At 37.8% G+C, this 20,435-nt stretch overlaps 1 protein-coding gene across 1 annotated transcript in view; it reads left to right on the forward strand.

The window, feature by feature from the left end:
* The window catches only part of MEGF6 (multiple EGF like domains 6), a 784,368-nt gene that overhangs the window by 66,424 nt on the left and 697,509 nt on the right, over nt 1-20,435 (forward strand). The window contains 1 exon segment of the mRNA XM_044669545.1: nt 1,573-1,677. Coding sequence (XP_044525480.1) covers nt 1,573-1,677 — 105 coding nt within the window.

Below are 20,435 nucleotides of genomic sequence, written 5' to 3' on the forward strand. Positions count from 1 at the left end.
TTAGGTACCTTTAGAATTCCTACAGACAGAGAGCAGCTCTCTGGAGAGAAAACACATGCAGGACGGACAAAGAAACAGCCGAGATCATTTTTGTTAAGAGCATCTAATGCTGGGTTGGGTGCTGTGAAAGCATTATGCTCCATCTCTGTATTTAAAAGGAGGTTTATTTGAAGCCAGACAGGGCACACCTCTACTTCCATCTCCTTTTTTCCTTTTGCTGGTTTCCCCTATCGTCAGGTTTGTCATCTGGAATCCAGTTCAATGGGGAAATCACTGTAGGAAATCTAAATAGGTTTCTCAGCTTCTCCATGGCTTTATTAATTGAGGAAGCAGGAGGGTCATTTACTTCTTAAGGGGCTGTATGTGGTACTTTTGAAAAAAAAATAGGAACCCTTTCATGCTGGGATTTTGGATCCCTTTGAATATTTTCGGCAGCCCTCAAATAGCAGAGCTAGCCCTGTTATTTCTTTCACTCACACTGAGAAAAATGGCCCGTGCTGAGCTCCTCCTTTACCTGCATTCTGTGTTGAGGGTCACAGCAGAGCTGCTAAAAAAGCTTCAGTGTGTCACAATCAATGCAGCCCGGCAACACAGTGATTCATCTCTCCTGCCATCCCTTACCTTAGGGACTTCACTGGTGTCCTGCTGCACTGCCCAATGTTTTTTCTGCTCTTGAAATGTCTTAGTGAAGTTGCTCTTGGCTGTCCATGCTAAACAGCAGCAGCGCAAAGCTTGCCCATATGGGGTCCTATCCTGACCACTTTCTACCTTGGCCAAACCATTGGGGTGCCTTACTTGAAACTAGGGGGGAAATGGAGCCGATGATCATGTTGTCAAAATGGAATTATCTTTCTGACCAAAAGAGATAATCAAATTATTATAGAAAATGCTTTATAAAACTTAGAGCTATAAATATGAGCTCTCAATGAAGATGGTGGTGACAATGGAAGCATTAGTAAAAGAGTGTAAGCTCCCAGAAGGCAGAAACCATTTTTTATGGCTTAGAACATGTCCCTAATTGGGTGGGCTCCCCATAAATATTTGTCAAGTGATTTAGTTTCGAATTGTATGATTCCTTCCACAAAGTTCTTTATTTCAATTTATTTCAAGAAATAGTTCTTATCTAACTACTCTTTGCCAGGTATTTGCCTAGGAAGAAGGCATTCAAAAAATGAAAACAGTCCCTTTTTTTAAGGGACTCACATTTTTTGTGAAAGGGGAGACAAACATTGAAATCATTTTAATGTACATATACAAACACACCCACCCCTAAACACATATACACACACATTGTAAATTAGGAATAATTTGGGGTGTGTGGGGAAAAGAAGGGAAAAGCTAGCAGTTAGGGACTCAAGAAAGGAAAGGGGTAGGTGTGGAGGAGGTTGTACTTGATTGGAGCTAAGGATTCCAAGATGAAAAGATGAAGAGGGAGGGCACTCCAGTCAAGGGATGGGAGATGGAATGTTGTATTATAGGAAATGGCAAGTAGACTCCGTTGAGTTTGAATGGAGAAGGGAAGATTGAGGATTATCTTTATTTTTTTCCCCTTGCCTCCACCCAACCCCTTAGCCCTCTGCTCAGTAGGTCCTTGCTTCAATGGAGGCCAATGTGCGGATGGAGACACCCAGGCGTGCCAGTGTTCTGTGGGGTTTCAGGGACCTCGATGCCAATATGGTGAGTGGACAATGAGAGCACTGTTAATGTTCAAGATGCGTCCTGTATTGGCTTTACAGAAAATAGAATATTTTGTTCATTCAGACAAATGACAAGGGTCATCTTGTGGGGAGTGTTTAGCCAGTCAAACAAAAACCCAGCATGAGTAAAGTAATCAGTAGTGCAGAATGTACTTTCCAGAGTGGTTTTAATTATTCACCATCACAGTTCAGAGGCCCCCAGTAAATATACCATAGTTTCTTTTGTAAAGGAAGTTCCATTTTAGTAATTATGAGACCTCATTCTGACCTCCACTCTGATTTCTGATTGAGATTCCTGGTCTCTCCTTGACTGAGAGAACTGTCTCTCTGGTCTAAGAATGAGTAAAAAAAAAAGTGACAGGATTCTCTTGCAGCGTGTTATTTGCTTTCTCATATTCCCTCTCCTTGTAGAACTCCCCAGATGAAACCTTCATTTTTCACACCTCTGGAAAACTGGTTCTCTTCTGTTCAAGGGCAGAACTTGACTGCTTGGCAGTTTCTGGGCACATGCATTTAAGGCATCGCTCACAGGAGAAAGTTCTGGGGCTCACTTGGTAGTAGAGAGGGGACTATGCAGAATGAGTTATCTTTTTTGTGCTTGTCTTGAGATGGGTGTACTTGGGAAAGGATTTGTTTGTACTTGATCTCCTGATGCCATATCTCCAGAGAACTTGAATACTTTGACATATCATTTCTGAAGGAGAAAAAATAGGTTAGAGAGATTGGAAGCCAGACCGTTTGGCATTTCTTGACATTTGCCCTTGTGCCCTACTCATTATCCATTCCATTGCATGCTCCTATCTATCCAACCTCCACTCCTCCTCAATCATCCAACATCCCCTTCCCAGCTGCCCCATGTACCTTTCTGCACTGTCCTTCCTCTTCTACAAATGGAAGAAATGAGGAAGTTAAATCCGAAGGCTGATGAGACTTCATCACTCAAATTCATTGATTTCTTCAGCTTCTGGCATAAGGTTAAGTCTTACATTTTTCATGTATCACCTTAGAGTTTTTTTTTCCTTATGTTAAGTTTGGTGCAGCAATCTTGGTCAATAGCTTATTGGGGGGCAGGGGGAGAAAGAACAAAATAACATGTGATGTGCACTTTGTACATAATGAAATCACTCTAGAAATGTGAGCAAATGTAATAGTAATATCTAAGTGATGTTGTTGTCATTGTTCATGTGTGTGTGTTTACTTTTTGTGTTTCTATGATATCACATGGAAGTACTTCCATCCCTGTCCACTCATCCTCCTCCAATCCCTGCCAAATATACACAAAGAACACAAATGATGAGTTTGTCAATTCTAGGGAAGTGTTTGAATCACGGTGAGGTGAAGTGACTTCCCTGGAACCCCAAAGCCAAGTCTCAAAAGCATGATCTATAAATGTAGGTCTTCCTGACCCTAAGCCCAACATTTTACTGACTACATCAGGCTTCCTTTAGTCTGGGAAACATGGGAATAATTAAGCAGAGTCTTCCAATATTCAGATGAACCTCTTTCCCTCCTCTATTTCACATTCTTGCATTATAAAAAATGGATTATTTGAAGTCAGGTTAGAAGGTACTTCATTCTCCTTCTCTATCTCTTTCTCAATCTTGTTGGTTCTTAAGGAACTTTCTAAGAGTGGAAGAATGACCAGCTACAACAAAGCACAGTTTTGGACAGCTGGCTTCCTTTTCATTATTGTTTACTGGTTTTCAAGTTTGTTTTCTTAGAGATTTGGATTCTGGTTTATTTTGCTTAGTTCCCTTTTCTCTTGACTGAATGGCTCTTTTAGACTTTAAAAGGAAATTGGTGGGCCAAAGGGAATGCTCATCACAAAGTAGGAGATAAGACTTTTATTATACAAGATTATCCTTCAGTTAGATGGAATTAGAGTTCAGTAACACTTACGGGGGCTCATGAGAGAATTTTGAGGACATACTAGCTAACCAGCTATGTGAAATAAAAATAGAAAAGTTTGGAGAAAATGCAGTAAGAACATGGTATAGTAACAGGAAAAGCTCGTTACAACAAGGGATAGGGGAAATCTACTCCCTTAGGACTTCCCCTACCAATTTGGCCTTGGAAAAATACAATGGATATTCAGCAGGTTAATTGTAAAAATGAGTTAATTATAGGTTGTAAGACTAAAAATGGATATATAATACTCCTAGTATAATATTTTTATAAGATTTAATAACAACAAAGTGAGAGAGAAAGGGATTCCTTCAGATGAGTGAGCAGAACAAAGAGCCAGAGACCCAGCCGCCTACCAAGCTCAAGCTCAAGTCAAAGACCCCCAAAAAAGCCCCCCTCAGCATGGTTTTTAGCAAATTTATAAATAAACCCAAGCCAGGGCACAACACTGGGATCCAAGACCAGGGAATTCCAGGAAAAGTAAAGAATGCTGGGAAATTGTCACCCATTGAAAACACACAAGGTTAACTGTTAAATCTTCTGGGATTAAGAAATGGTTATTCCCAACTCCAATGGGATAGCTTGGTCATGATTTGAATTTTAATGCAAAAAATATTTATTGCCTTTGAGGAAAAAATGCTATCAGAGTATTGGAAAGATATTGAAGTTGTTTTTGCTTTTGAATATATGATATTCAAATGATTCAAATCATCTAATGAAGATGATAGATAGATAGATAAAATTCACTTTATTGGAAAGGATTAAGTATTATAAGATCTCCTTTTGAAAGTACATCTACTGTGAGACAGTGTAGCATAGTGGGTAGAGGACTAACTATGGAATCAGGCAGAGTTGGGTATAAGCCCTGTCTCAGAGACATTGGTATAATACAATAGCTACTGCAACAATAATAAGCATTTATATAGCAATCAAAGGTTCCTATAGCACTTCCTTACTGTGAAGTTGTAGGATGGGGTAACAAGTTCCTTGGGGGGAAGAAATCACCAGTTGGGACCATGAAAAAAGGAAAAGCAAGCAAGCATGCCTTTTTATATGAATGTTACCTATTTTAATTATGATTCATTATCAAAAAAATGACATAGTAGAAGTTACTTTTCAAGGGTGGGAATGAATGTAGGGGTAACTAGTAGTGTAGTGGACAGCTCCCTGAACCTGGAGTGAAGACCTGAGTTTAAATCAGATAATTAGCAGCTATGTGGCCCTAGGCAAGTTGCTCAAACTATGTCTCTCTCAGTTTCCTTATTTGGAAACTTGAGACATTAACAGTATGTTCCTCCCAGGGTTATTGTAAGAATAAAATGAGATAATTATAAAATGCTTTGCAAACCTTAAAATACTATATAAACTTGCCCACTATTATTAGTGTTATTTTCATTTTATTCATAATTTTATGATATAATAACACCTGATGTTATTCTTATTTTTATTTTCTGTATTTTTGTGAACAGGCTAATTTAACATGGTACTCAATTTAGATTGGGCTGTATCTAAAATGCTCAGTGAACTAACATTAGGAAATGGGAGTGGGAGACCTTCAGATGCTGGAGGAAAATACCACAACGGGAAAGAAAAATAGAGCCTTGCTGGTAATTGGGAAAAAGGACTGGAAGTTCATAATAAGTCCAAAATTACTGATCTACTTGACTCATTTGAAAAACCTGCCTTTAATAAGAAAAAAATGAAGAGAATGAATTTGGACAATTAGGAAGTAATGACAAGCTTTCTCAAATAACTATTGATTAAAAGCCTCAAAAGTCATGCTTTGAAGATTAGAACACATGCAAATGAGGCTAGATGGCTAGAGGAGTAGTTATCTATTTTTCTGGTCACCTGGGGACATAGGCAGAATAATTGACAACAGCATTAACTGATTAACGCCAGCTTTTAAGAGAGAAATAATGAAAACATGACACAGGCACATCTTCCGTTCAATTCAACAAACCGTAATTAAGCGTCTGTTATGGACAGATCACTGTGTTAGAACCTGAGGACACAGACAAAAGAAAATAATCCCTATCCTTAAGGATCATGAATTATACTAGGGTGAGGGAAGGGAGGAATCCAACTGTATACAGATAAGTAAATACTGTGGAACTACATGGGAGTCATAAATCTAGGGACCAAAGCCTCAGTTTGCTATCTATAAAGGGAACTGGAGAAGGAAATGGCAAAGTACTCCATTACCTTTACAAAGAAAACCCCAAATGAGTTTAGAAAGAGTTGGACAAGACAGAATAACAAGATACACCAATATTGTACTAAACACTTTATAAATATTATCTTATTTCATCCTCGAAACAACATTGAGAGAAAGAAGCTATGATTATTTCAATTTTACATATGAGGAAATTGAGTCAGACAGAGGTTAAGTGACTTGCCTAAAGTCACAGTTTTAAGTGTAAGTTTATGTAAGTTTAAGTAAGTTTATGAGGCTTAGTGTATACTCAGGTATTAATTGACTCTAGTGCTGTCCACAGTGCTACCTAGTTCCATATAAGTGATCAAGAAAGGCTACATGGAGGAGGTATCTATCTTTCTCTGCCTTCTACTTCACCCTTCAATCCTTTAAGGCTTACAAAAAGATGGACATGGAGAAATGTATTTTAAAAACTTATGCAAGTGCATCCCTATAGTGGTGGTCAATGGTGTATACACTGAGATTAGGGTCAAAAGATCCAAGTTTCCAATCCTGTCTCCTCTTCTTATTCCTGCCCCCTTGGACAAACTGTTTAATTGCTCCTTACCCTCTTTCTTTCACATGGAAAATGAATGCATTTAATGGGATGATCCCTACCTGACTTTCTATGGTTCTTTGAGGGCCGGGGATTGACTGTTGAATTCAGAGAATGAACAGTGACTCTTTGATTGGAATGGAATAATTTTAGAGAATGTGAATGTGAAACAAGTTTGAAAAGACTGGTAGATTCTGAGTATAGAGAACCTTAATCCATTCAGTTTGTTCAGAAGCTCAAATGTCAGACTAAAGAACTTGTATTGGGGGCAGCTTGATGGCTCAGTGGATTGAGAGCCAGGTCCTGGGTTCAAATCTGGACTCAGATACTCTAGTTGGGCGACCTTTGGTAAGTCACTCAATATTCAATGCCTAGCTCTCACCTCTCTTCTTCCTTAGAAATAATACACAGTATTGATTCTAAGACAGAAAGTAAGGGTTTCAAAAATATATTGAGAGTTTGTACTATGTCTGAAAGGATATACAGAGCCACTGAAAATATATGAACAGAAGAGTGACATGCTCAGATCAGTGTCACATGAATTTTATTAAGGCTATTGTGTGGAGGATGCTTTGAAGAGGAATCCAGTAGAATCAAGGTGACCAATTAGGAGGCAAATTCAATAGGCTGGTGGAAGGATATAGGTATGATAGATGTAGATAAAGAATGAATAAGATTTTAAAATTAATTAGATATGAGATGGGAGCGAATGAAAAGGAAGAAACAACCCTAAGCCTTAGGTTAGGGACTTAAGTAACTGAAAGATATAACTCTTTCCACAGAAATAAGAGGAGGAAGAGAGACATAGGGAAAAGAGAATAATGAGTTCTAATGTTGAGTTTCTATTGTGAGTAGGTTTTCCATTGGAGTTGTCTAGATGAGAACTTGTTATCTATGAGTGGAATCTGGTGAGTCATTAGGGTGGGATACTTCGATCCGTGCTTGGAGTCATCTGCCAAAAGATGATGAGACCATGAAACGGTAGAATATATAGAGAAAAGGGAAGGCTTAGGACTGCTCCTTGACTAGCAGACATTTTTATGAGTTAAAGATGGATGCTAGTCTATCAAAGGAGATTTAGATGTAGTTAGACAAGTAGGAAGAGAACCAGCAGAGAACAATGTCACAGAATCTAATGAAGAGAGCATTCAGAAGAGATGGGTGGTAGATAGAGTCAGAAGCTGTAAAGATGTCAAAGAGAATGAAAACTGGGAAAAAGGCCATCTGATTTAGCTGTTATTTTCTGAGAATTATTGGTAGACATCCAGAAAGTAATTTCAATATAGCTCTAGGGTTCAAATTCAGATTCTCAGACAAAAATATTATCCTCCAAATCCTGGGCACTGCCAAATAGTGAAAGAACTATAGTTTGATCAATGGAAATGTCACTAGAGTAGATGCATTAATTGTCTGCTTTGCTGAAGCACCCTAAGAACCAAGGGGCCTCTGCCATCCACCTTGTAGCTGGACCATCTTCTATGTGTTGTCTCTACCTTTTTGAATGTGAGCTTCTGGAAATAGAGACTATCTTGCTTATCTTATAAGCTTACTGCTTTCATTTTAGACCATTCCTTCCTGCAATTTTGAGGGACTTATCTAGCTTCTAAATATTATTTTTTTTATAGGATAGTAATAGAGGTCTATGGTGATCTTTCACATCATCTTGGACCCTGATGGTGGCATGGATAGTGGTCCTGTGTTACTTCTCTAGCTCCAATTTTTTTGATGAGGGTTATGCAATAGAATAATCAGGCAAGAAAAACTTGGATTCAAATACTAAGTACTATATGTGTAACCTTGGGAAAGCCATTTAACCTCTAAAAGCCTCTGTTTCTTAAAAGCCCTTACCTTCTAGGTGAGTGGTAAGTGGGAGACACAGGAAACAATGTCTGTAAATGGTTTGCCATCTTTACAAGCCTTATCTGACTCAGCTGCTGCTAGGCACAGCTCTGTTTGTCATGACACTCTCTCCCTCAAGAAGTAGAATTCTGTCCAGCAAACATTTATTAAGCACCTATTGTTGTTGAAGTACAAACTCATAGAACACATTGAAGTCAGAGTAGGCATCCCCTGAGGTTCCATCTTTTGAGTGAGTGGAAGCCTCCAGGTTCCATACTGTGCATCCCCTCTGGGTTATATAAGGTCATGCATTGGGCTTGGTGTTAGGGACACTGAGAAAAAGGAAATAGTCCCTGCCCTTCTGGAGCTCATATTGGAGTGGATACAGTATATACCACCTTTAAGTATAGAGAAAAAATATATATGGAAGATAGCATTGAAGATAATTTTGCAGAGGGGAAGTAGCAGCATGGGAGAGAACAGATCATGAAAAGGGAGAGGGGCAGCATTTCAGTTGAACATTGAAGGAAACAAGAGAGTTTAAGAGGAAGCAGAGGGAAGGGAAGTCCACCAGAGGCATGGGCACAATCTGTTAAGAAAGGAGATTAGAAAGGAGCTAAGCACAGAGGACTAGCACCAAATAGGGGGCTGACTAAGCTTTAATTAATTAATTAAGCTTTAGTAATGCTTGTTGATTTGACTTCAGTAATATAGAATACATAATAATAAATAATGTAGCTGGTAAGGTTAAATAAAGACAAGATAATCAGAGGATGGTATGGGAGTAGAAGTTGGTTAAATATTCACATCCTGCTGCCTGGCAAAAGGATGTCCTAAGGATGACAATTGGGCCACTTTGAATTCTGATCTATAACTTAATAGCAAATATTATCTGCATTTAAACCTCACTAGTTTTAGCAGCTGGCTGAAACAATGAAAACAGGGGGAAGGTGGCACAGGGCTTATGAAAAACAAATCATGTCAGACAGCCTTGATAGCTCCTTTAATTAAATTATAAAATTAGTGGAGAAAGATTGGATTTGGAGGGGAAAAAAACTGACAAGGATTTAATTCAACCCACTTATTAATCCACAAAGTGTAATGAACAATTTTAGTGGAAAGAAAGAAGTAAAATTATCCAGAAGAGAAAAAGAGATGAAAGAAACCTGCATTTTTAAAATAGAAGACAGCCAGAAAATTCCAGTATTTGGGTCTTTACTTGCAGGTTCTTTGAAATGTAGAATGTAGAAGTACTAAGCAGGACCTTATTTTGTTTTTAATATTATTTAAAAGTATTTGCTTGGGAGTGGGCAACTAGGGGGCTCACTAGATTGAGAACTAGATCTAAAGAGAGGAGGTCCTGGGTTTAGATATTTCCTCAAACACTTCCTAGCTGTGTGACTGGGCAAATCACTTAATTCACCATTGCCTCTAGCCCTTACTATTCTTCTGCTTTGGAATCGATATGCAGTTTTGGTTCTAAGATGAAAGGTAAGGCTTTAAAAAATATTTACTGGTGCTGTTTTCCACATTGAGGTTAGACCCCAATATCTCCCTTACCCTGGAGAAGGCAATAGAGCAGTGGTTCACAAACTTTTTTGGCCTACTGCCCCCTTTCCAGAAAAAAATATTACTTAGTGCCCCTGGAAATTATTATTTTTTTAAATTTTAATAGCAATTAATAGGAAAGATAAATGCACCTGTGGCCATCACCGCCTTTCTGGATCGCTGCAGCATCCACCAGGGGGCGGTGGCGCCCACTTTGATAATCACAACAATAGAGGAAGGAGCTGAACTTTGCAAATAAACAAATAATTAATCATACCAATTCAACACATTAGTCATCTTGAACACTGTATCCCTCATTCAGCTCCTGTAACCCACCACCTGTTCGATGAGATGTAGGGAGGCAGATTTCAAAATTTTCGCAGCTTAACAAGGCATCGATTTCTGACTTTGGTTTTCTATTACTTAACAAAAGATACAGTGAAATTGGTAAGAACTGAGGGAGGGACAATAATTATATTGAAGTATTATTAATGAAGAAAGATTAAGGCAATAAACTATTGATGGTTTTCGGTTGTTGTGCACTCATCTCATTTGTATCTGACTTTATGACCCTATTTTCTTGGCAAAAACTGGAGAGGTTTTACCATTTCTTTTTCCAGTTCATTTTACAGATAAAGAGGCAAACTGGATGCAGTGTCTTGACCAGGTTCACACAGCTCAGAAGTGTTTGAGGCCAGATTTGAACTCAGGGACATGTGTCTTTCTGGTTCCAGGTCCAGAGCTCTGTCTACTATGTTGCCTAACTGCCCATTTAGAGTTTTATATGTGTAATGTAGAAGATGGCAGGAATTCCATCCTGCCATCTTCTACATTACAATATGTGCCCAATAAAGTACATTTGGCTGTTTTTCATCCATGGGGAAGAGTTGTCAAATAGGAACTCTTTGCCATGTGAATGACAAAACCTTTTTTCATTGGGATACTTTAATGCCAAAGGCAACATTTAAATACCTTAAGGGAGAGCTCAAAGAAGACTTCTGAATAATTGTCCTATATTTAAAATGGATAAACAGAGGAAACCAAATGGGCTGAGGATGGGAAGATAGGACTTTTAATAGTACAAAGAGAGATGGGTATTTTAGGGATCTGTGATTTCTTTACTGTTACCCCTGCCACTGAAGGAGCTTGTGATCCCCAGGACTGTGTAGACTGTCTTCAAAAACTGCTGCAGCCCTCACTTGGTGCCCAACCTGGTGACAGACCTCCCAAAATGTAAGCCAGGAGTGTCCCCCAGTGACAGACAGATCTTCCATCCAGGCTTGAAGCCTTTCCGTGTTGGTAGAATCTCTTGCTGTTTGCCCTGTGCTGGCAGAGCCTTTGTCACACTGACATACTGTGATGAATCATAAGAGAAAGAATAGAGTAGAGAATAAGCAGGGACAAAGAAGATTGAAAAGATGTCCCTAGGAGGGGACAAGGTGATGCCAAACTGAATCATCTTGGCTCAGCCTCGGTCTCTGAGACCTAATCAGGAGTTAACCTTGACCTCCTTAAAAAGATGCCTGGGCTCTGCAGGTAGGGGGTTTTCATCTGCCATCCAAGTACCTCTTCTTTTAATGTTGACAATTATAATTTAAGATAATTGCTTCCTTGGTAGTCCTGTATTTGACGTTCAATACTGAGATGGGGTTCCCTGGCTTTTCTATACTGCCAAAGAAGTCCATGACACAAATATAGGCTTCTTTCTAAAGAAGATGGGTAGATGCTTCATCAGGGAATTGCCTTTTGTCTTCCTAATATGTTTCTGTCCTTAATGAATGAGAAGGAGGTATGTTGGTGGGTCGGATGACTTCTCTGCTCAAATTCTCCTTATAGAATATGAGGAAAGGGAATTCTGCAAGGATACAGAATGGAACGTGTGTCCTTGCAAAATTCCCTTTCCTCAAATAAAGCTAAGAAAAGTTTCTAGGTGTGAGAATAGAGTTGGCGGTTGAAGTTGGAAAAGTCTGAGAATTGGACAACCTGTGTTAGAAATTAGCTCTATCACTGTCCAGCTGAACTCTGGGCAAGTGATGCAACCTCTCTGGACCTTCATTTACTTATCTATAAAATAAATGTAGGGGCTCCACCAGAAAACCATCTAAGCCCTCTTCTGTTCCAAATTTATGATCCAGAGATTCAATGAAATATGGCGGGCTTATCCACACGTAGGAGTTAAAACTAGGTGGCATGCATAAGGAACCATCTTCCTAAAATAACTGGCTAAATCTTATTATTTTTTTTGCAAGTCCTCTGAAACCCAAGATGGGGGAAGGGAATGGAGGACTGGAAAGAGGGTGAGGATGTATGATTGAAATAGCCAAAGCTTGCATGGAGTCATTATAAGCATTCGGTAATGGATGGAGTTGTCTTTTTTGTTCCCTGCTGCTATCTGTCTTGCAATAACAGACTTCTATCAATTACAGAGGGAGACTGCAGAATGTCCTTTTGGGTTGTTGTTTGACTGTGAGTAAGTTTAAGGCCCATTTTCTCTTAAAGACTCTGATGAAAAAGGACTCGGAGAAGAGATTAAATAAGGAATCAGCCGGGGCAAAGCAGTTAACTGTGCTGCTCCCTGGGCTTCATTACTATTCCCGGGCTGTTTGGGGGAGGCAGTGCTGCAGGAGGCCTTGTTAGTCAGAGGGATCTGGCACCTCGGGGTGCCGGGTGGGATTTCATTCTGGCTTTTAAAATTAAAAAAAAAAAGGAAAAATAATCTATGGATGGAGCAACTCACTAATCATAGAGGAGTCTTTGGTATTGGCTTGTTTGCTGAGTTTACCCACTTTCTCTTAGCTGTTTATAAAATTGTGACTTCCAAATAGTGGCAGTAGTTTGGGACAGCCGTAGAGCAAGATTTTTTGTTTTTTCAGAGATACTTAGCCATCTGATTTCCTGCCTTTAACCAACTGGAATTAATTGCAAATAAAATATGTACATATATGTGTATAAAATTCATATATAATTTTATATATACTTATATTTGTATATGTATAAGCATATATTTATATGCTTTATATACTTTATATACTTTATATATATATTTTATATATACAGATACATATGTTTACAGAGAAATATTATACTATAAAGCAAATAAGCCCTAAGCAGAATCATATATATATATATTTATATATGTAAAATATCTTTCATATATCACATCTATCTTTATATAGCATATACAGACATATATACTCAAAAGTACCCTCAGGAAATAACTCATTAGCTACTTTCAATAAGTATATTTCTATTTAATTTCATGTCATTATAGATATATACAGATGCAGTTTTTCTCCAGATGCTCTTTATGCCAATAGAATCCCAATGATAATTTAAAAAACAATAACCAGAAATTATATGTAAACATTTAGGCAGATGTATGTGTATAAAGGTTGAAAGGAAAAAGCCAGGATAGAAATGGTACATACTCAAGTTTGATGTCTCCCAATCATGTCCTCTTCCCACTATCCCAGGCTGGTGAAATGTGGCAAATCAGGCATTTAAGTATTTTCAGAGGAGCAGTTAAGTGGCTCATTGGGTAGAGCATTAGACCTGGAGTCAAGAAGACCTAAGTCCAAATCTTGTCTCAGATAAGTACTAGCTGTGTGACCCTGGGCAAGTCACATAATCTTGATTGCCTCAGTTTCCTCATCTGTCAACTAGCTAAAGAAGAATGGCAGATCACAAAGAATAGGATATGAATCTAATGACTGAAAAATAAAGCATTTTTCAAAAAAACATTCTTGTATGCCTTTTGGGTTTGTGTGGAGGCATAGAGCTCTTTATATAAGTATTATATATATATATATGCATGTATGTATAAATATGCTAATTCTTGAATTATAGCCCTTCATTGTGGTTGATTGATAAATATTGAAATATTTTCCTAAAATATCTTCTATATGGGTTTAGTTACTTTGATTCTTCATCTGGGTTATTTATCTGTTTTTGTTTTTTTGTTTTTTTTGGTATCTATGAAACTTATTTTAGAACATTTAGTTAACTGTGCTTTAGTAACAATAAAAGGTAAGATCTTGGCCTAAAACAAGCACAACTTATCAATATATCATGTTTAAATAAATGTAATATATTACTCCTTTCCTCTCCCAATCTTTTCAGAAGATACTATCTTGAGTTCAAAGATAGAGGGAAAAAAACCCTTCATTTTTAACCTCCCTTTTTTTTTTACATGGAAATTTGATATTATGGTCATTTATTTTCACTACCTTATCCTTTTCAAAACAGGGAGAAGGTGTTGGGGGAAAGTAAGAAATGGATGAAATATTCCATTTTGTTCTGTTGGAGTTTAATAAACCTATATATATATATATATATATATATATATGTGTGTGTGTGTGTGTGTGTGTGTGTGTGTGTGTGTGTGTGTGTGCATGAATGTGCGTGTTCTCATATCTATGTTCAGTGTTAATGTTAATTATGCCACAAGTCAGATGAAACTTTGTCCAAGATTCTCATTATGTGTTATATTAATTTTATGTATAAAATATTCTCTTTAATAAACTACGTGAGAAAAGACAGAGATTTTCGAGGGATTTTCAAGTGTTTTTATTCCCCCTAGCCAGAATCTAGAATTCAATAGAAACATATGTTTATCAGTCTATCTATCTGTCTGTCTATCTATCTATCTATCTATCTATCTATCTATCTATCTATCTATCTATCCATCTGTCTGTCCATTCATCTGTCCATTTATCCATCTATCTATCCATCTATCTGTCTGTCTGCTTATCTATCTATATCTATCTATCTGTCTGTCTCTCTGTCTGTCTATCTATCCATCCATCCATCCATCCATCCATCTGCCTGTCTGTCTATCTGTCTATCCATCTATCTGTCCATTTGTCTGTCCATCTATCTATCTGTCTATCTCTGTCTCTATGTTTGTATATATATTTATATGTGTATATTTCTATATCAATCAGTTAAAGCTATTTCCACCAACACTTAAGCCTTGCTAATTGCTGAGCAGTTGTTCTGAGTAATCAGGCACATTATCATGCCTTAATCTTCCTTTCTTTCCAGTTCCTTTGTCCTTTGGCTAGACAGAGTTCCTACCCACCCCGTTTCTTGCTTTTCTCCCTTACCCCCCTCTGCCTAGGCATTCAGTGGCACCCAGCTATTCTCTGGTTGCCATGGTGCCCGCCTGGGAGGCCAGGTCCTGTGCTATGACTAGCCATAAGCCCTCTTTTTTTCACCATCAGAGATGTAGCTTTCCTTGATTTCACTAGCTGTCTGACTGGCAGTTTGAATAAATGGATTCATTATAAAGGGCTAATAGGTGCCAATGGCCCAATATGCAATCTTTCCCAGTTAGCATACTTTCATTTTAAGGAGAACTTTTTGAAGTATCCATGTCTGAAGCCAAAGAAAACCATTCCAAGGCTTTGGGTTTCCCCATGGCACAATCCAGTACTGTGAAAAGTGAGTGTGGGATAGCTAATTCTTGCATCCAATTCAGCATATACTTATTAAGGACATATTATTTGCTAGATATGTGGGAATTCCTGTCATCAGGGAGCTTCCATTATGCCAGAGACCTTCCACACATCCAGCAGGAATTTGCTACCCATTCTGTGTATAGCAAATGTTGACCCATTCCATTGTTCCTCATGGAAAGGTAATAGAGGAAATCAGTATTACCTGTCTGGTGAGGTGGCTAAGTCAACCTTTATTGCTGATACCCAGATCTGCCTGTTAATTGAGCAAAGAACTGCAGCCAAGTATTTCATAGTCTAACCATGGAAAACATCAGGTATTAGGATAGTCATTCCTGGGCACACTTTTCACGTATCATTGCCTTTAGCAGGCAGTCTGTACAAGTCAAAAATGAATTCTAAAATCAACATGCATTTATTAAAGTCCCTATTATGTGCTGGGTGCAGGGGAAACAAAGACAAAAAAAGCAGGACTCCAAGTTATGGTCATGAAGCAGTTCACATAGTATTCAGAGAAAGAACACATGATTATAAGGAAGTACAAAGTATATTCAAGGTAAATACAAATAAATCCAAGTTGAATATTTAACCTCTTTTTTTTGGTGATAGATTAGTGTTTGTATTTATGCAGGTACTACCCAGAATCTTTGTATGCATTAGTAGTCTGGAGGATCAGGAATGTAGGAAGTAAAATTGGAGCTGAATTTTGTGGGAATTAGAGAGTTCTAAGAGGCTAGAAGTAAAGTAGAAAAGCATTCCAGGCAGAAAGAACAGACAGTGCAATGGCACAGAGTGAGGGATGAAATATTGTGTGAAAGGAAGAACAAGTGGGTCAATCAGGATGGAATGTAGATTGCACATTGCAGAGTGAGGTATCATCAGCTTAGAATGGTAGGCTAGAATCATTGAGCAACTATGATGTTCATGGTACTCTCTTAGGCTCATGGTATATAAAGACAAAAAGCATTCAATGCCTGGCCCCGATGACCTCAACTCCTTCTAGGAGGGATTCAACATCTATCCAACTATTTATCAATTCATCCATCCCATCCTCTGCCTGCCTGCCTATCTATCTGTCTATCTTTGTATCTCCTTTTCTTCTCTGTTGGCTTTGGGTCTACAAGATGAGATGGAGTGACACAGGGAAAGTGTTATATTATCCCAACTCCAGACAATCATTCTTTGGCGTGCAGTTAGGTCTATAATTCTTCAGTTCTAAACAAACCTCCAACTATACATATATCACACCAATCAGTTGAACTTGATGAACTTTAAAAATGGGTGCCAAATCACAAACAAATGTGGATCTTAATCCGAGGAGTTTTGGGACAATGGCAGGATCATCAGAGAACATACCTGTATAAGACCACCATATCCATGTGGAATAAGTCTTTGTTGGAAGCATTGTGATGGATTTTAAACCTGAAAACTTGGTTTTTGCTGAAGGGTCTTTAACAACTGGTGATTTACTTACGTAACTCAAGCAAAGGCAATTTTTTTTTGCTATTTTAACAGAAGAGATGATATGTTTTTGTTCTGTTTTGGCTTCTCATGACCCCTGCTTAGCTTTCATTTATCACAAATAATCTTCTTTTGTATCCTGCAATTGCTGCAATGTTGAGATGCTTATATTACATCTGACCTTGGAGAAGGGTCAAAATAAAACTGTAAATTAGGCGAGAATACATTACTGCTGGCTGGAGAGCGTGTCTGGAATCCCTGAAAAGGAAGTTTGGGGATGGAGATGAAATCCAGAGTGTTCTCTCTGGGCTGGCAGAAGACGAAGAGGCACATTTCCTGAGAAATCTAACAAGATGTAGACTTGAGATTATTTGTTAATTAGTTCTAGCATTTGTACTGTGTTGAACCTGGAATATAGAGAAAGAAAGGAGATATGGTCCTTGCTCTGAAGTAACTTTCTAAGAGGAGAAGAGCTATTAGAGAATATTGTCAGGGAACAACCACATGAAGTATGGAAGACATAGATGATGAGATTGATAGTCAGTGAGAATGAGGAGAAGCCAGGTAAATAGTAGGATAATCATTGAGGTTAGCCCTCTAAATTTTCAACTCAGGAAACAGATATAATGAGTGACTTGCCGAGGATCATATATAGCATATATGACTTCTGAAGTGGAACTTGAACACAAGTCTTCCTGATATTTCACACCCAGTGCTCAGTCATCTACAGCAGTGATTCTTATAACTTTGTTTTTCATCATGGACCCCTTTGACCATATGGTAGTGCCAGTAGACCCTTTCATTGAGCTATGTTTTAAGCATGAAATAAAATACACAAGCTTTACAAAGGAAACCAACTTCTTAAAATATAATTATAAAAATATTATAAAGAAACAAGTCCACAGATCCCAAGAACTCTTGCATTACCCTCTATTTGGATATCTATGTATTAATGTACAGAGTAAAAGTAATGTTGTGAAGCCAACATTTTAATGCATGGACAGAATGTTTCCCAGGCACCACTTAGATAGCTGGACAAGTTCTAAAATGTAGACTAAAGAATGGTACAGTTAGGCAGCTCTGAATCTGTTTGAAAAATCAGATTCAAAGAATGTGTGATTAGTAGTAGATAGATATAAATGGAAGCAAGGTCTCTGGTGAATAGATGCAGGCCTCTGTCCTTGGCTCTGGTCTTTTCAATATTTTAATCAATAACTTAGATGAAGGTGTAGATGGCATTTATTAAATTTCCAATTGAAACTAGGATTAGCAGGATAGGTAATATATTGGATGAGAGAATTGAAATCCAAAAATATCTTGACAGGTTGAAATGATGGACAGACTCCACTAAATTAAATATGATTAATTCATCAGACATTTATTAAGCACTTTCTGTGTGCAGAATATTGTGTTATGTGCTGTGGATGTGTAAAGTCTAAATAAGACAGTTTATATTCTAACATAGCTTAAAATCTAGTAGGGAAATATGATTTTAGGAAAGATAGTTATACGTAGTATTTTACAAAGTTCTCTGGAACTCTTCTGTCCTGGAACCAGTATCAACCAATATGTATTTGTGTATATGTAATATGTATATATGTATATATTTTTATATATTATTTTAAAAATATATTTGAAATATAACTTTATTATAATCTAAATAAAAAAGGTTTTCTCCTGTAAACTCTTTTTTAAAAAACCTTCTGTCTCATTAATTCTAAGATAGTATCAGTTCTAAGCTAGAACTGCAATGAGGTCTGGGTAATTGAGGTTAAATGATTTGTCCTGGTTTCACACAGCTGGGAAGTATGTGAAGTCAAATTTGAACCCAGGTCCTCCAGACTACAGGGCTGGCACTCTATCCACTGTTCTACCTAGTTAAGCTGCCTTTCTCCTGCAAGTTCTTAAAGCTGAAAGGCTATTTCACCTTTGCCTTTGTGTACCTCCAGTGCCTAGCAGAACCTGACATATAGTAAGTGCTTAATAGACACTTCTTGCATTTCCTTGCATTGCTGTGTGCTTTGCTTCTATTGAACAGATTACAAACTATCTGTTTTATCAACCCCTGCCATTTGTGCCAATGCATTTCCATACACCTTTCTGAGTTGTTTTACTCTTTTCTCTGGAAGACTTTTCCTCCAAATTGCTATACTCTAGCTATCCATCCAGCATCCTTTATTCTTGTCCATGAACATTGGTCTTCCCACTTATACATTGATTGCTAGTTGGGAGGTAGTATGGTAGACTTAACAGGGCACTAGAATTAGAATCAGGAGGACCTGTAGTCAAATCTCATCTCATATACTTGCAACTGTGCAACCCTGTGTGAGTCACTCTACCTTTCTGTGCCTCAGTTTCCTTATCTCTTAAAAGAAGAGATCAGACCCAATGTCATCCAAGATCCTCTTCAGTTCTAAATCAATGACTCTATGTCTTGTCAGCTTTGTATGCTAGACATCACCATCAATGTCCTCAACCTACTAAAGTGTACCTTACGTTTTTTAGTGATGTTTGGGACACTTGAACTTTTGATTCCTCAGAGGTCCTGGTTATTTGTGTTTAGCCAAAGAAAATTACTTGGAGACTATTAGCATTGACTTGTTAGTCCTCAAAGTCACTACAATCATAATACCTTATCATTCAATGCCATTTAATTTCATTAACAAAAATCATGGCTAAGATAAGGAATTTGATCATCTTGCCTATTCTGCCCTAAAAAGACATTGTCTACATTAGGGTCTGAGTGCCAAATTTTAAATAAAGCCTTGGAAACTTGGTGATTTCCTGAGGAAGGCGTTCATGAGAGTAGGAGCATTTGAAGCTACATTATGTAGAAATCTATTGGAACAAGGGCATATTTACCTCCAGAGGAGAGAAGTTAGTGATTAAATAATAGTTATTTTTTAATCCAGTTGGCTCATATAGAAAAAGAATGAATTCATTCTGCTTGTCTTAATAATGACTAGTGAGTTGAAATGTCCTGAAGGTAGATTTCAAGTCAACAGTTTCAAACTTTTTACTTTCAAAGAACTTTCAAACAACTATTTGAAAATGAAAAAGATTACCCTTGAGAAGTAGGGAGTTCTCCAATAACAGAAGGCTTCAAGTGGAGGGCAGACCTGTCAGGGAGATTGTCTTTATATTTTGAGTTGAGTTGCATTACTGGATCTCTGTTGTGACTCAGTGTGAGATCTCTTACTGAAGCAGTGTTCCTGGTACAAGAATCTGCGAATAGGCTCTCCTTCATTATTCAGTAATCCTTCGTTTAAGCATTGCCCAGCTAAAGTATACAATCTGAACGGAGGAGGAAGGAAAAAGAACCAGAGAGAACTCTGATTGGCTCTTTACTATTTAAGGCAATGCTGGGAATTTTTGCTTTTATTCAGGAGAGTGGATCAGTACAATTTACTCAGTTGTACGGACATTTCTGCAAAACTAAAATTGCACAAAATGGAATTAAATTCCAAAGACAGTTTTATTAGAGTGGGTACATTTTTATTTTTCCATTTTTCTAAGTGTGACATTAAGTGCCACATTTACTTGCCTTCTTTTCCTTGCCAATGTATTTCCCCTCCTACACACATTTTAAGAAAATCAAGAAAAATGCCTTTCCTCCATAATTTCTCCACCCTCACCTCTGGTTTTTTTTTCCTACTTGGAAATAGCAACAGCCAGGAGAGTTTTGCCTATGTGAAATATATTTGCCTTGCCAAAGTGGGCAAAATACTAAATTCTAGAGAATAATGTGCTTTTTTGCCACAGAATTTGGAAGTTTG

This window comes from Gracilinanus agilis, chromosome 3 (genome assembly GCF_016433145.1).
Source record: "Gracilinanus agilis isolate LMUSP501 chromosome 3, AgileGrace, whole genome shotgun sequence".
NCBI lineage: Eukaryota > Metazoa > Chordata > Mammalia > Didelphimorphia > Didelphidae > Gracilinanus > Gracilinanus agilis.